The sequence below is a fragment of the Talpa europaea genome (genome assembly GCF_964194135.1).
Source record: "Talpa europaea genome assembly, chromosome: 9".
NCBI lineage: Eukaryota > Metazoa > Chordata > Mammalia > Eulipotyphla > Talpidae > Talpa > Talpa europaea.
In genome coordinates, this window is record NC_140076.1 from 10,115,131 (window position 1) to 10,130,171 (window position 15,041).

Consider the following 15,041-nt stretch of genomic DNA (forward strand, 5'->3'; position numbering starts at 1 on the left):
TGAGAGACTGTGCAGGGTGGTCAGGGATTTGGCGAAAGAAATGACAGACACACTTTGAGAGAGTGAAAATTTGAGTGTAATTTTTTTTGAGTTGGTGACCAGTATATATATGTTGTTTTAAAGGTATAGGAATGGCGAACATTAGTGAAGAAATTAGTTTGTTTATAGGTTTAGTTTATTATTGACAGGGCAGTGATTTACATTTGGACCCAGGCGTATTTTTAAGTAGTTAGGCTATTAATTTTTTTTGTTTGTTTTATGTGATTACTTTTTTGTTTTAATTACTTACTACCACTGAATTACTATTAATTAGCATGGGTGAGTTTTACTTTTTACAATGTAATATTTTTATTATTAAGATTAATGCTAACAAGGCTAAGTATACAACAGAGAAATTATTAAGTTTTATTAATACAGTGTTTAGTAACGTTTTATTTGAATTAGCCTAGTTCTTAGATTTTGTATGTTTTTTTTTTAATTAGTAACCAATGACCTTTTTAGACAGAGAAAGAGAAAAGATTTTAGAAAGAGAAAAGATTTTAGAGAGACAGTTGTATTAGAATAAAGTTTGTGGGCCTTGAGAAGGCGAGATAAGGTTTTGTGTGGTTAGCATTCCTGTAGTGGCTCATGGGGGTCGTTATTTTTTTAACAGGCGTTTTTTTAACAGGCGTTTGTCTTATCTACGTCTTTAGGGGGTTTTGTTGTTCTCCCCCTGCTTCAGGGAGTTTTGCTGTTCTCCCCCTGGTTCCTTGCCCAGCCGGACCTAGGGACCGTGGCAAAAGCCATTAGCCCTAAAGGTCACTGCAGGGGGAGGTGCAGCACCCGCCAGCAGCGATGAGTTGAGGCAGCAGGAACAGGGAATTAGGCTGCCCCAGGAGTGGCAAGTGCTGGGAGCCAAGGGCACTGGCCCTGGAAGGAAGCTGCAGGCACGAGCTGTCCCGGGAGCTGGCTGCAAGCTCAACATCTGTTTCTCCTCCAGGTTGTCCTAGGAACTTACACCTCCTGCTCCTGCGAGGCCCGGTTAACCCTCCCTTAGGCAGAAGCACAAGGACTGTTCCAGAGCCTGAAGGTCACCGGTGCGAGTAGGCAGTGGCCACGGTAGGCAGTGAAGCAGCTTGAGTGCCAGCACGGGCGAGGTGAGGCAGCAGGATGGAGGAAAGTGCTGGAGGCTACACATCTCTTATTTCCAGTGCCCCTCCTCCAGCCCCATCTCTTCCCCCTTTCCTCTCAACGTCAGACCTGATGTGGAACTCATTCTTCACACGGCGGGTGACAGGCCTGGAGCGCCCCTCAGACGAGAGCCCAGGGCCCTGCTGGTCTGGAACGTGGCGAAGGGCTACAAGTCAGGGCCCTGGGCAAGTCCTCCCTTCTCTCCACGCCCTGCTGTCCCAGCCCTACAGCGAAGGGCCACAGAGCATCATGGAAGTTCAAAGTCAGCACGGGGGAGAGGCAGGAGTGGGCCAGTGCTGCCCCAGTCCTAAGGCCAGTTGCAGCAGCACTTGCATCCGCAGGCCGGAGGGCGAGGTCCAGCATAGTGAGCAGCGGAGAAACAGCCCCAGGCTTTCAGGAGGCCAAGGGGGCAAGCCAGCTGCACACGAGACTGGGCCAGACCCAAGATTGGGCAACAGACAGGATGGGTAGGAAGAGAGTGCCCCCAGGGCAGAGCAGCAGCAACAGAAAGAAGTGGTGGGGGACAAACAGAGGCATCACCAAAGCAACGGTCGTGTGCACCCATGGAAAGTGTGAGCCCGTGCACACGTGTCTAATCTCGCCGGGTGGCAGCCCGCCCCGACGGCACGAGATGAAGAGATGTGCCTCCCAGAACACTTTGTCTCAGACATTGTGAGTCCTTCGATAACACGCTGATAGTCGCAGCCAAGGTGAACTGGGCCTGAGCTGTCAGGGTCTAGAGCCTTCCTCCTGTGTGAGTTCACTTAATCTGCCCACAGACAAGTGAGGAAACTTGCCCTGCCAGGCCCTTCCAGAGCTCGTCCCACGCACCACGCTGCCCCTCGTCTGGTGAGCGGCGCCGCAGCTCAGAGCTCAAGGGCGGGAGGCGTCCCATCTTGGGAAACGCGCCGTCCCCAGTTACATCAGGCAGCGCCCTGAGGGTGTCTCCCTAGGCCTCAAGGACAGGAAGGAATGAGCCGGATCACACCCCAAAGTTACCTTTCACACCCCCATTCTCCTTCCCGCCCTCCTGTCCTTCCACCCCAGCATGAGCCACCAGCTCTCCCCGGGCCTGCGAGGGGCTGGGAGTCCAGCCAGAACTGGGTTCCGAGCTTGCCCGCCCTTCCTGGCTGTGGGTGTCTAGGCTGGCTATTAGCCTCTCTGGCCCAGCGATGAGGACAGAAGGGGGGCTGCCATCTGCCCCGAGAAGGGGGCTGAAGGTGGCACTGCAGGTGAAGCGCCTGCTTCGACCAGGCATTGGCAAAGACTGGCCCCTCGGCCCTTGCCGGTCCTGCTCCCTCCTCTGCATCTGAGCAACCAGTCCTGAGGCAAGAGGACTTGGTCCTGGCCTTGCCCGGGGGAGCCAGCTCCAGGGAGATTTACCTTGTCCACCTGGTGTCCAGCTGCTGGGAACAGTCCAGCTTAATCTGACCCAGGCTTAGTCCAATTCCTTTGGCGGCAGCAGCAAAGGGGAGGGGAGGAAGGTGCCCACGGGCCCATCCCCGTCCTGCCCGTCGCCAGAGCCTGGGTTTGCAGGAGGTGAGGTGTGGAGCGTCAGACAGAGGGAGATGAGGCCAAGGGGGCGAGGCAGGAGGCCTGCTATGTACAGCCTGGAGGCTGTGATGGGAGACTTGGCCCCACTAGAAACGTAATGTGTAAATTGAGTTTGAAAGGGGAAATCAGGAATCCTCAAGGGTGAGCGAGGAAGCAGGACCCACTTGGGTCTCTGCAGACTTAGAATCGGGGTACAGAGGTGCCAAGAAACTATACTGAAGCCTGGAAAGCAGTGAATCTCCTCTGCCAGCTGAGGGAGGTGCCTGCCCGGCCAAGCACCATTAATTATGTCCAGGAGTCAAACACAGACCAGAGTCTGGGGTGGGCAGTCAGAGCCCACCCATTGCCACAGCCCAGGGGCCCTACCACCACCTTCCACCCTGTTCACGCCTTCGTGCCCTGTAGCCCTTCATGGCAAACTGACCTCCAGGACACTGCTGACATACTGCTGTGCCTTTGGTGCTGGGCACCGGCTCTGAGGTCCACACACCCACCAGCTCCTGGCCCCCTAGCAAAGAAGAGTCACTTGCTCATCCGTAAGGTGGGGAAACACCAGTTAGCTGGCATTGTGGGGTTGAGAATTAAACCCAGCCCCTATGTCTCAATATACATAGCGGGGGGCTGGTGGGTAAGGGGCACATAGTGGGCCTGGTGAAGGAGACCACCTAGCCCCACCCAGCCTCCCTTCAGCCCCTACCAGAAAACTGAACTTGGAAAGCTGGAGGCCCGAGAGATATAGATCCGATGAGGACACAAGAGGTTTCAGCAATTCTAGGACAGTGCTGAAGGCGGGCTTCAGGCGGAGGGAGGGCCGCCATCACTAGCTGCAGCCAGTCTGTGGTCATCATGCCCAGCTGTGGTAGAGGGGTGGGAGGCAGACATCTCTCCCGCAAGCAGCTGCCACTGCTGCCAAAGGCATTGTCCAGGCGGGACCCACCAAAGACCCGGAGGGCACTGTGCAGACACCAGGAAAAGCTGTGGCAGGGAAAACAAGAGGCTTGGTTTTTGGTATTTGGCCTGGGACAAAATTCTTGCTTTTGCAAGAAATAAAAATCAAAGGGCAGACAAGGGAGCACCATGTGAGGACTTCAGCAGCGCCAGCTCTGCAGGCCAAAGAAACCAGGCGGTGGTTTGGATTCTGCAGAGGCCATGGCCACACTCAGTGCCCCGGGTGATGCTACAAGCATGGCTCAGCCCACACGGGTACCACACGAAAAGCAAGGCTGACACCCGACCAGAGGTGTAGTCTTGGCTGTTTACACTGGCACCATCCCCCCTTCCTCGTTGCTCTGCTGTTCCAGAGGAAGCTGCGCCCATCCACTGCCTGCCAAGACGTTATGTAACAGCAGCTCCAGTCTAACATGTGCCCAGAACGGCCTCTTGGGGAGACGAGACATGGACAGGGGATGACTTTGTAGTGTGCGGTGAGAAGTGTCCCTGAGACCACGGTCCTCCATCCTCCTTCACCTGGGGCCGGGGTTCCAGTAAAAGAGAAAGGCATACTTTCAAAGACGGAAAATGGATTCATTAGTAAGAAAAGCGGCCCCTCTGTCACATGTGGCAGGCAAATTCTCAAGTGAACCTTGCAACCACCTTACCCTGCAGATTACGGGCGAGGAGACTGTGGGGTCTGAGCGATGCCCCCTCCCTAGAGCCAAGCAGTTCCTCAGAAACCCTGCTGCCTCTAAGGACCTCACGCACGTGAGAGTGCGTGCACCTGCCCGGCCCCGGCTGAGCTTGGGTCTCCAAGGCAGCCACGGTGCCTCAGGACCGGCTTCGGAGGCACAAACCCACCAGCTCCAGTGGCGAAGGGCGGAAGCCTGGGGCCGCGACCCAGGTTCACAGGCCCTCTCTTAGGCCGTCAGGAAAGCACAGCCACTCTGGCTCCTTTAAGTCTGTGCCAGGCCCGCCTTCCATGGCAGCCTGGAGTCCCTGGGGACCCCAAGCTAGGCCCAAGGGGGAACAGCAAATGCCTCTGTCACAGAAAAACTGGAGTCCTGCCACCCAGCCTGCCTTCAGTCGGAGACTCGAGGATTGGAGTTCTACATGCCCTTCAGGTTCCATCTATAAGGCCAAAATGTGAGGAGACACCAAGGGTTCTGTTTAGGAAACTCATTCATCAAATCAGCACCCCAGCTGGAGGGCCAAGGACAGACAGGCAGGCTCTGTTTGAGCCGACACAGGCCCAGAGAAGCGGCCGAGACACCAGTCTTCCTGGGCATGTACTTGGCCAGAATCACCCAATCACAGACGGTTAGGCAGTGGTCACACCTTCGTTTTCAATGTGTATTAAGTCATTCATTTATTTCTCAAGATGTGCACACTCAAGTATTAAGCTGACCAAGGACAGCGCGTGGCTCCGAGGTGTGTACAGGTCCTCCGATGGCCGGGGTCACAGGTGATGTCACAGCGCACCACACACACACGAGAGAAAACAGGAAGCCTAAAAACCCCAAGCCACTCCGAGAATAAACGAGGAGGGGGGAGGGAAGAGTAATGATGCAGCACCCCCCCCCCCCCGTGGGGGTTGGACGCACAGGAGGGCAGGACACAGAGAGAAGGAGGGCAAGCTAGTCTCACTCTTCGTCACCGCGGTTCTGTGTGAGGGTCAGGGGACTGAGTTCAACAGGTCCTTCAGGAAGCTCTCTGGATCCGTGATTTCTGATAACAGACCTGGAAAACAGAGGCGGAGGTTGGTTAGGAGCAGGCCAGTGCAGTGCCCAGTCCCCGAGTTCACCCCACCGAGAACACACTGCTCTGCAGGCTCGGCTGCAACTGCTCACGGGGGCCCCACGGGGCCTGGGCAGACAGTCTCAAGCAGACGCACAGTGGGTAAGAGGCGTCAGGACTGGCACTGCTGTAGAGGCTTGGGCATGATGGTGGCACGTGAGGTGTCCACTGAGGCTGCATGGGGAATGGAGGGGGCTCCTGCAGGCAGTGTCCACAGCCCGCAGCATATTACCGAAGGGACCTGGGGCCAAGGAAAGGTTAATACCACTGCCCTCGCGGCCTGGGAGGTGCAGAGGAACTTCAACCCAACCACTGGTCCAGGACTAAGAGCTATGAGCCAAAGCTCAGGCACTCCCTTTCCGCAGTTGTCAACCGGGACAAAATGCGGCCATTTACGTGGACATGTCCTCTGCACAGCAGGTGCTGCATCAGGGTCAGATGCCCCAGCTCACACTTAACACACGTGGAGTTGCTAACCCCAGCACCTGACGAGACACTGAAGTCACTCCCCAGCGCCTGTGCTAATGGAGGGAAAGGTAGAGAGACACACTCTTGTTGGTTTTGGAAGGTGATCTTGTACCTTGCATTTGAATAGGGTGTGTCTGGTATTCTGGAATTTTCTAACAGCTTAAACAAAGTAATAAAGTCATGCTGTAAACACCTGACCTGGGAGGCTCCCCGCCTGATGCTCTCACTCTCCCCTGCTGTAGGTGGGGTTGCTGATGCAAAGTCCCAAAAGGAGGCCACCCCCTTCCTTTCTTGCCTGCCACCTTCTCTTTCTTGGAAAGCCTTTATTCAGGCATTCCCAAGACCTGGGGACAGGCGCAGTGCTCAGGACAGAGGGCACCAGCCAACAGGCCATCTGCACGCAGACACCCGCAGAGCAGTCAAGAGTTAGTGAGCTCAGCAAAGACAGTGAGTGAGCAGTGTCTGCTCGCGCCCACCAGGTATCGGCAGGGAGACACCAGTCACCAAAGGCCCAGCCCAGTACAGGGCTTCCACCATGACCTTTAAAGGATGGCCAAACAGGAAACCCCAAGGCTTCCAGAAAACTATCAGCTGGTGCAGAGGGGGTGGGGAGGGAAGGAACTCACACTGAGCATCACTCACGAGAGTTTAGCTCCCAGAAGACAGAGACCAAATAAAGGGAAGAAGCTTTTGCTTGCTAATGGGATCTAGGAAGGATTTTTTTTCCTGCTTCTTTACACCTTACAAAATCCCCACAATGAACATGAGGGGAAAGGCAGCCACGCCCGCGAGGGCACAGAATCTGCTCTGGTGACTGGCCCAAGTCACCTCCCTGCCATCACCCAACACTTGCTTATGAAATGTACATTTAATACGTTTGCAGTTAGGGTGACCAATTTGCTGTGTAATGAATCCACACAGGAGCGGAGCTGGCCGAGAAGGCCTCCCACGACCCAGATCAAAGCATTGCCCTGTTTTACCGTCACAGCGGCTCTTTGCTCAGTTTTGCATTTACTTTTCTAGGAATCAGTTGAAATCTCTCACATCTCCCTGGGGCAGCTGCGACAACAGAGGTTTCAGTCCCCAAGAGGAAGACAGATAAGCTCCAGGTGATTCTCTGAATGATCACAGAACACTACGCATCAAAAAGGGGCTTCAGCAGTTCTCCTGTTGGAAACTCTTCTGTCTTCAAAGCCTCAGTTACCCCTCTATAAATGGGGGGGTGGAGGGGGCACTACAGACCGAACTCACACAAGGTTGTCCCGCAACAAGAAATGCCCGGACAAGGAGCAGCACCACGCCCGGCGCAAGAAGCACACACGCTGGCCACGGCACTATTCCTGGACTGGCCGCTATTCACACCTTCCGCCCAGATCTCCTGCTGGTGGCCAACAGGCTGACACGTGAAGATGAACGTTATAGCAGCCCCTCTAAGGCTGACACGGGCTTTGCTGCCAATCTCTGAAAGATAAAACCTCAACACTGACCAGCCACGTCAAGGAACTCCGAGAAGGTCTCCACTGGCATGAACTCCTCCTGGAAGGTCTTCAGGGCTTTGTCAGCAGCTTCGTAGATGGGCATGTCGTTGTGGCGGATGTACTCCGCTAGAGAGCAGGACCAGCCTCCCTCCGTGTTGCTGGTAGGCACCTTCTACAAGAACCAACAGGAGACAGGCCGGGGGTGGATTACTTAATGCCTGTCTTGTGCCTTAACTCAGGACGTTTCCATCCATGAAGGAGGGAGAGCCCCCACTGCCATCAAAGTTTTCCTTAGAACATGTGTTTCACTTCCAGGAACAACAAATTTTCACTTCATTCCTCATACAGGCTCTTATTTGGCACCATGTCACCGCACTCTACAAGCTACAACAAACCCCTGTGTCCTTTCATCCCCAGACACTTCACATCTGCGTTTCCCAAAGGAAAAGCAGGGTGAACAGGCTTCAGCTGAGCTGCTTCATTCAGCTAATACAAGCAATCAGCCAAAACCCTGAGCCCCCCAAGTCAGAGAATTTATGCAAATAGAGGGTGAGTGGGGGCAGGGGGGGTGGGAAGGATGGCGGGAGGCATCTCCAGTAGAAGGAGGTCAGCAGCAGGCCCGAGACCAGGAGCCGGGCGCACTCCCGGCTACAGTGCACATCGCCGTGCCGGGCTGAGTGACCTCCAGCTGTGGGCTCTTCTCAGGGCAGGTCGACCAAGAAGCCACTGCCTGGCTGCTGAGCAGGGCTGAGCCGGCAGCCCAGACGTTCCCTCCCTGCAGAAAGCCCCCATCGCTTCCTTACCTTAAACATGTTGTAAATGAGATCGACGAGGGCCCAAAAGAGAAGGGAAGAGCGGTAAGCAGAATAGTCCCTCACAGCCTTGTCTGTTAGCCTGGAAGAGAAATCAAATTCCATGTTTACTGAGACCCCAGAAGGACGCACGGAACAGAGCAAAGCACCAGGAGCGAGGGAAGAGGCAAGGCAAGCTACCCATCACCAGTTCCTGGCGCTCAGCCATCTTCGTGGAGAAAAGCAGCAGTGAGCAAGGACTTCTGAAGGCGTCAGACCCACAGAGATCATTTACTACGAAAATGCTTCACAATATGTCCTTAGTACTGACCCTCTTCAAAACCAGGGGGAAGCAAAATGGGGGTGGGGGAGACACAAGTGGTGACATGGTCATCAAAGGATACTGCCCAAAAGAAACGCCCAGAAGGCCCACATCTGCAGGGGCTCAGCCCCTCACAAGCTCTTGGTGGGAATGACGTCAGAAACAAAGCGCACTTCAGCCTTTACATTCTCCCTGGGAGAATTTTTACTAACAGTCAGCAGACCTAAACCAGTCAAACAATAGTTTATCAACACACGCTGCATTAAAAAACAGCCAGTTGGTGGAAAACTGGTGTTGAGCAAGAGTCAGCTCTGTGATGGAAGACACAACCACCTCAACACCTCCTAAATCCTGGGGTAATCCTGAGCTGCTCACCACACCCCTTGATTGCTAACCAGTATTCTCTCTACTTAATCCGGTGATTCAGATCAGGATGGAAGCCCAGCAGGGCTCTGGCGCACTTGGGAACCCGTGTGCCAACAGCCGGGCCCTGATAACACACACCTCGGATGAGAAGTGACGATCCCGGCAGAGCCTCTGAAATAGGCAGCTCCCCGCACAGGGAGTGAACATCAGGGCTCAGCTTCAGTTTCCACCACCCACCATCCGCTAGAGTTTTTGTTTGCAAACTTCCCTCATAGCTGTACCAAGGAAAGGCCAGATGAACCCTTGTCATGGAGAGTCTACGCCTTGGAACACACCAGAACAGACCCCATAACTAAATGGACTATAATTTAGAGTGAAAGTGTGTGTGTGTGTGTGAGTATGCGCGTGTGCAAGCATCATAAGAAAATAAGACAACGAGATAACAGTGATTACGGAAGTTGAAGCCACGCTATATGGCCCTTAAGTGAAGGCACTGCCTAGCACAGAACAGGGCACCCACACCCACATTCAATACATGCTAGTAACTAACAAAAGTGAAAATATAAAATGGGGCAATTCTATTGGCTAAAATATGCTTCCTAGCCCTTCAACCTCCCTCAACCCCAATATCCTCAAAAACACCCAGTTCTTTCTTCCCTGCCACAAATGTGGGTGCCGCAACCTGAAGTGAACATTACTGGGAGGTGGGCCTGCAGGTGAGGGCTCTACTCCATTTATTTTTCTGCAACTCACCTGTTGGCAGGTGAGACGACAGACAGGCTCTGACAGACGCCCAAGACAGTCCCATGTTTAAATACTTGCAAGCTCCCAGCAGGAAGCCCTTGCCTCATGGCAACCATGCAGAGAGGCCCTCTGCGCGTATTCCGTATTCCCGGAGTTCTGCTGTTGGGCATCTGCTGCGGCCTCCCACCCAGGGACAACTCAGGACAGAGCCTGCTGCCAGCACTCTGGCCCTGCTACCGGGGTGACCCCTCTAAACATCCTCGAGCCCCGGTCTCTCCTCGTAGGGTGCCCCAGCCCGATGCCCACACCCAGCACACCTCCCGTCTGCTTCCTGGGCACCAGCTCGTGCCTCACACCACATCAGCTTGGCTCTTCTCCTTCTGTTTTGCTTGACAAGCAGGAATCCTGAGTGCCCCTGCCCCACCGAACAGTCAAGGTTAATTAGTGAAGCGACTAAACTGCTTCAGAGAAAACTCCTGAGAGTGGCTCCCACTGGTTTTCGAATTAAGCTGTAACCAAGTGGGCTTTTCCTTAACTGCCTGGGACAAGAGTGAATTCTTGTCTCCTAAATGATGGCCAAACAGCTTCTGCGGCTTCGGATTTCACACCTGCCACTGTGAGCCTGTGCCAAGTAAGCAGCCATGTTGTGTGCCACGGATGCAGGCTCACCTGGCCGGCCACCTAGCACCTCCAGATCGAATATCGGATTTTTAGTGGCTAGTAACTGCTTATGCTTTGGACTCAGGAAATAATAAAAAAGCTACATTTGGAATGTGGCATGGTTTAGGCAGGGATCCTCCTCCACACAAAGAAGCTGGTCCTGGCTGGACTCAACGGCAGAGCTCCCAAGCCCGTCCATCTGGGGGCCCAAGTGCCCACCCACCAGCAAGGCCCGATGAATGAGCTGAGGGAGGTGAAGGTGCCAGATTTGCCAATTCAGGCGCGTGCTATTTTTACTTCATCTTTCAATGTCAGGGGCGGGAAAGCTCCTGCTCTGCGCAGCCCCTCAAGCCCATTTCCCTCAAGGCAGAAGCAAGCTGGCAGCTCCTTGCCCGAGTGCGCAGGGCCACGAGAGGCGCGAGTGCATGCTGTGTGCAGCGAGAGGGTCATGAAAACAAGCACACGCTCTTCCTACAGTGCAAGCCCCTCTTTGGGAGGTGTCCACGTGAATAGAAGGAGCTCGTGGAAGAAGAAGGGCTCGTGGGACATGGGACGACAGGACAGAAATGTGACCGAAGAGGAGATGGGGAACTTTCCATTCTCCGAAAAGAAAACCCCAGGCACAGTCATGAGGAAACACCTGGTGTGTGCCCAGACCAGCGAGACTGGGAAAACCTGGTTACCTGTCCGAGCCCCTTGTTGGCGTTATTCTCAATTATTCGAGCCTCTGTGCCTGACTGGCTTCTCTGAAACTTTCTACAGAGGTGAGCCTGGTTCCTCGTCTGGAGCTGAGCACCAACTCCTGCCGTGGCCTGGCCCCACCAGCCATTGGGCCTGGCCTCTTGGGGTGACCGGCTGAGAAGGGTCAGTGTCAATCACCCCATCAGATGCGCACACTTCCCGGAGCACAAATGTTGCTAGGCGACACACCGGGAATAACCAGGCTGGCCACTGGCGGCCAAGGAGATGGCTTTCTTGAGTGGGTACTTTCCTAAGTACTGACCTGGTAGCTCCCCCTGGAGCCACGGCCCGGGCCTGAGAGGTCACCAGCAGCCTCCGCAGGATTTCCACACGTATGGTTCTCCACTTCTCGGGGGGAAGGATATGGAGGGCCAGGACTGTGAAATAGTGGGGCCCATCCACTTCAAAGGCACTCTCCACCCACTTCTCTTTGGGCTGCTCCAGAAAACCCTGGAGGTTCTTCTCCTCACGGGAGGTTGCTCGGGTTCTGAAACAAAACGGGCACAGTGAAACCAGAGGGACGCTGGCCCTACGCAAGAGGGGAGGTGGTCTGCTCACTGTCTTCTTTTAAAAGTTTCTCGGACACTTCGGCCACTGCCCCTCTCACCTCCTCTCCAGCAATCCTCCCTGTTTCTTTCCTTCCTCCCTAGCAGCATCTTCCTTGGCCCTCTCCTGCCTTGGCTCAACTCAATTCCCAACATCTACCGTGTCTTGAGCACTGTGTGTGTGTCGGGCACATTCACAGCCATGGCCACTCCACCATCTACGTGTCTTAACAACTGTGGAAGCCCAGAGAAGTGAAGCGACATGCCCAAAGCCAGCCAAGCCACGGAGAGGAGGTGAAGGCAGACAGCCTCAGCTGCCCCGACTCCGTGTTGTTCGCACTCCACTGGCCTCCGGTTCCCTTTCTGGGCCATTTTGGTTTGTTTTCTGTGCCCTCTCCCCTCCACCAGGACTGTTGCCCCAGGCAAGTGCTGCTCATTCTCGCTCCTGCCTCAACTGTGATGGTCATGACGATCATACACTTTAGCTCAGGCACCGTTCTGAGTTTCCTGTGGAATACCTCACTCAACCTCACAGTAACCCCAGGACACAGGCACTCGCCTATCCCAGTTTTATACAAAAGGAAACCACAGTACTAAGAAAATATTTTACCCCAAATGCCTGAGGAGAGAAAGAACTGGGCTTTGAACCATCATGAACTCTCAATTTTCCTGCCATGAGGAAGCTCCGACAGGCAGCCTCTGAGCCAGCACTGAGACGCTACTGGAGTCCCTGCTGACCCTCTAGTCCCAGCTACATGCTCTCCTCTAACCTGGGTCACGCTCTCAAGCAAGAGTGCCTGAGGACCCATCCCTGGTCTGTGGGGGAAAAAGAAAACAACACTAGTAGCCACCAGAATCAAAGCCACCAGCTCTGCATAAGCACAGCCAGATGCTGGCCTGAGGGAAATCAGGCGGGACGGTACAGACATCCTGCTTCCTTCTGCTTCCCGAAGAGGGGGCCCAGGTGGCACAGGCAGATATACTCGACTTTCCAGAACTGGGATTCCAAAGCGTTTGCCATTCCAGAACCTGCACTGCACAGCTCAGCTCTGGCTCATGCTGTGACATATCTGCCTTCACATACGTTCTCCTGAAGGCAGGCTCCACGGCCACACGCACACCAACATGAAGCTAGCTGGGGTGGCCACTGGTGCTGGGAAGCAGTGCCCCTTCATGAAGCTTCCAGGAGGGCCCCTGACAGGGATGACCATGACACAGCCAGCCCCCTCCCCAGCTAAGGCCTTGAGCATACGTTACAAACGTCTGGAAGAAGCCCAGGGACATATGAAGTCACCAGCTCCATTCTGCTGGGCAAATCAGGCTCCCTCTCTGGGTCTGCTGGCCTCCCTGGACGAAGGCGCAGCCCACTCTACCTCACGGCTGCCAACAGAGACAAGTCTACAAAAGCACAGGCCTGGTGAGCGGCCCAGGATACTGGTGAGCAGCACCGTTTGGGCCTGAAGCATAGCTGGACAGTGGGATCATCTGCGTTAGTGGCACAGATGTTTGTCCTGACAGTCTACACATGGTAGCTGATGATGTAATGCGCTGACGGAGCCCTGTCTGGGCAGCTTTTAACAATGAAGTCTGTGGTCTCTAGGCCAGCCTGTATCTCATGAGGAAATGGGAGGGAATGAAATGTTGGAGAGAGAAAACCAGAAGAGACAAGACACAGTTGTCCCGCTGCCCACACTGAATGGCAGGTGCCGTGGGCAGACTGCACAGCTGTTCACCAGCCTGGCAACTTTGCCCAAGAGACCTGACTTTTGAAGAAGGTGGGGACTAAAAGCATGAAGCCCTTTAAATCATATCTAAGAGCTAATGTACTCCCAGTCACTTTATTTGCTTTTAAAATCAGGGTGGAATGAAGAATATTATCTTCCACCTTCCTAAGCTCTTCTTTAAAATTACACTTTTTAAGTATCGAGCTAACGTTCCATAATGCACATGCAGATGAAAAATACTCATCTATTTATTCCTGGCTATCCTCCTACCCAGCTCACTTTCCCAGAAGATCTTGATCTCCCTCTTTCTCCTCACACTTGGCCAGAGGCTTTACTCCTGGACAGAAAAGGGCTTAACAAGTTCAGTCATGAACTACTCAGTCATGAGATGGGAACTTGGTTCTGCCACAACCCCAGCAAGGACCTTCACATCTACACTGTGCGCCCTTGACAGCAACTGTGCCTGGGTCTGGCCCACAGCCTCCGCCAGTCCCAAAAGCCCAAAAAGAGGTGACATGGAAGCTTCGGGGTCTAGCTCCTCCCACTGCCTGCTTCCCACTGGGCCGAAGGTCCGTCCCAGGATGCAGCCCCTGTCCCATGATGGAGGATGGCAGAGTTTTGGGAAGGAAGCCTCGCCTATCACTTTATCCAGTGTGATACTAAAAAGCTGCACGTTGGTAAGACGGGCTGAGGGCAGACATCTGCTCTAGAGCTAACATGGGTGGAAGTGGAAGAGCCAGAAGGCTTGGTGGGCAGGGGCACAGGTTGGGTGAGGCAGATGCTGCCCACCGGGAAGTGCGGTACTGACGTGTTCAGGACGTAAAGCACAGTGTGAACGATGTACGGGATCAGGTGGATGTTGCTCTCCCGGCCACCCCCGCCGGTGTCGGCACTGAACGACTGCTCCATGGCGAAGCGCAGGAAGAGCAGCTTGATGTCGTGGATGTTGAGTTGGTATGTGGGCTCCCGCTGGCCCGTACATTCCTGGAGGTAAGTGTTGTGCCTGGGGAGAAGCAGACCAGGTGCTGAAATGGATCGGTTTCCTGGTGAAATCCCAGTCTGGAAGCCCCCTCGACACCCCTCTTGGCTGAGAGCTGCAAAAGGCACACAGACTGACAGAGGGATGAGGGGGAGAGGTAAGAACAAGGGCTGGGCCCGCAGCAGACAGGAGCAGAGGGCGTTCCGTTCTGCTGTGAACGGATGTGGTGCTCTCCAAGCTTTGATGAGAACCTGCTGCTTTGCAGGGGCGGGGGTAGGGGGGTTTGTAGTTCCTCGTGGACCAATGTCACACAGACTGTACTGTGGCCGTATCTGGGAGTACATTTTGGGAGGAAAAATGGAGAACTTCTCCATTCTGACTGACAAGGTGATCTACCCATAAGAACCATCTTTTCATGCTCCAAAAGTTTTTTCCTTTATCAATGTATGTCAACCATGACTGGTCTCCATTCCTTATGAACTGTGTGGCCTCCAGGGGGCACCTCTCTGTGCCTCGGTTTCTTCCTCTGTAGAATGTGTGCCAGACCCCCAGTGTTGCCCTAGGTGCTATTATCACTGCCGCTGCCAGGTCCCTGCTTGACGTAAGCACCTTTTTTACTCTTGAGCTTTGAGGGTTGAGCATGGGTCACCCTTCCCAGAAGCTGTAGCTACTAGAATCTAGAGTTCAGGATGAGGCAACTTTGAAAGAGCCCAATATCCCCCAGGCACCTAAGTTATGTTTGTAGTTTCAGCCTCAGAGGCTGCCACAC

At 54.2% G+C, this 15,041-nt stretch overlaps 1 protein-coding gene across 1 annotated transcript in view; it reads right to left on the minus strand.

Annotated features, from left to right (window-relative positions):
- Positions 1-5,332: 5,332 nt before the first annotated feature.
- The window catches only part of UBR4 (ubiquitin protein ligase E3 component n-recognin 4), a gene marked incomplete at both ends in the record, with an annotated part of 112,579 nt that continues 102,870 nt past the window's right edge, over positions 5,333-15,041 (minus strand). The window contains 5 exons of the mRNA XM_084242876.1: positions 5,333-5,397; positions 7,410-7,572; positions 8,204-8,294; positions 11,287-11,511; positions 14,102-14,296. Of these exons, the coding sequence (XP_084099002.1) occupies positions 5,333-5,397; positions 7,410-7,572; positions 8,204-8,294; positions 11,287-11,511; positions 14,102-14,296 (739 nt within the window). The remainder of the gene's footprint in view (positions 5,398-7,409; positions 7,573-8,203; positions 8,295-11,286; positions 11,512-14,101; positions 14,297-15,041) is intronic.